Source organism: Aedes aegypti, chromosome 2 (assembly GCF_002204515.2).
Source record: "Aedes aegypti strain LVP_AGWG chromosome 2, AaegL5.0 Primary Assembly, whole genome shotgun sequence".
In the NCBI taxonomy this organism is placed as follows: Eukaryota; Metazoa; Arthropoda; class Insecta; order Diptera; family Culicidae; genus Aedes; species Aedes aegypti.
This window is the reverse complement of record NC_035108.1, coordinates 17,476,680-17,478,170: the sequence shown is the minus strand read 5'-3', so window position 1 is coordinate 17,478,170 and position 1,491 is coordinate 17,476,680. Positions and strand designations below refer to the sequence as shown.

General features: G+C 43.2%; 1 protein-coding gene across 1 annotated transcript; it reads right to left on the bottom strand.

The window, feature by feature from the left end:
• Positions 1-351: 351 nt before the first annotated feature.
• Positions 352-1,005, bottom strand: LOC5571770 (histone H3-like centromeric protein A). Its single transcript, XM_001659852.2, has one exon. The coding sequence runs from the start codon at positions 1,003-1,005 to the stop codon at positions 352-354; it is 654 nt and encodes a 217-aa protein (XP_001659902.2).
• Positions 1,006-1,491: the final 486 nt, after the last annotated feature.

Genomic DNA, 1,491 nt, shown 5'->3' with positions numbered 1-1,491 from the left:
TGTCTTTACTCTTGGAATGAAAATTACAAAAAAAAACTATGGTTCAGAATTCATTCTATTCGCGTGGATTCAAATTTCCTGGCGTTGATTTGAAATCGAATTTCTTCCTGTCATAGCCTTGAATTTGGACTTCTTTCCCAAACAGCACATCGACTCGTGGTATGGAACTGACCCGTGTCACAAATCCAAAAAAAAGGTCAATCATTTATTGGCAGTCAAAAATGTTCACACAATCAGTTGGTTAGCTTCTTGTTATAGAATTAGGTTCACACAATTTTCCTTAAAGCTAGTGGGTGTAAAAGCGCAAAAAATATAGTATAATTGTCTTCCAGGCAGACCCAGTCATCTGTCCTAAGGGCGCCATTTCTCCCGCAGGTACAGGGCCAGCTTCATGTCCGGCACATCCAGCGTTACCCGGTTCCGGTGTAGACAGCAGCGGTACGAATCCTCAAACACCTGCACCAGGTACATTTCGGACGCTTCCTGGAGGGCATTGAGGCATTCGGTCGTGATACGAAAGTCCCGGTACATGTACTCCATCAGCACTTCGCGGATGACTCGGGAAAATGACAACTTTGGAATTAGCAACTGGGTGGTCGATTGCAGCCGGTAAATGTCCTGTAGAGCGATCTGTTGGCGACTTCTGTATAAACGCGACTCGGAAGCATTTCGAACGCGAATCGAGGGTTGGAAATCTTCGTCGCCGCTGTTGCTGGACAAGCGCGACTCGGAGCGGGATCTTCTCGGGTGTGGTTCCACTGGACTTGGAACTTCCCGTTGCTTGGGTAAGCTCGTCGATGGTTCCGACCGTTTTGGTCCTGCAGCTTTCTGTTGTTTTGGTGAGCTTGGTGCCTTCGATTTTGCGCCAGATGCTTGTGATGGTTTTGATTTAGATTTAGATGCTGGCGGTTCAGGAACTGCTTTCGCCTTGCTTCCTTTCGTCGTCAATGTTTGAAGTTTTCCTCCTGCTGGGTAACGTGTCGGTGGACGAACTCGGCGAGGCATTACTTGGATAAAAAAATAGCACAAGAATTGACTGAAAAATCTAAACTTAAGGCAAATCAAGCTCTTTAAACACCAAAAACCGTTGCAAAACAAATGCCCCTGATGCACCGATGCACTTTATTTTGACGTTTCTCACTGGTGCACTTCGTAGGAACAATGTGAAACAGAACCATTTAGGGCGACTCCCCCACTACATATACACTCAGAAATGAAAATAGTCACCGAATTACTAAAGATTTTGCATTAATGGCTATTTTATACAGTGACTCAATTTCATTTTTGTATGGAGCCCTGTTTTCATATCAAGATGGTATAAAACTTTTAAATGCTGCATGGACTTCGATATACTTTATCAATAACAAAAGTCGCAGGTGTCATCTATTGTTTGGTAATGACAAACCGTATTCATTTTCTTAAATCTTTGGAATAATGGAAAAGTATTGAGTTTGTGTCTGAAATTGACCCAATTTCATATTCGTACATCTA

Excerpts from the sequence above, each read along its gene's own strand:
- LOC5571770 (XM_001659852.2), bottom strand. The coding sequence starts at position 1,005 with ATGCCTCGCCGAGTTCGTCCACCGACACGTTACCCAGCAGGAGGAAAA.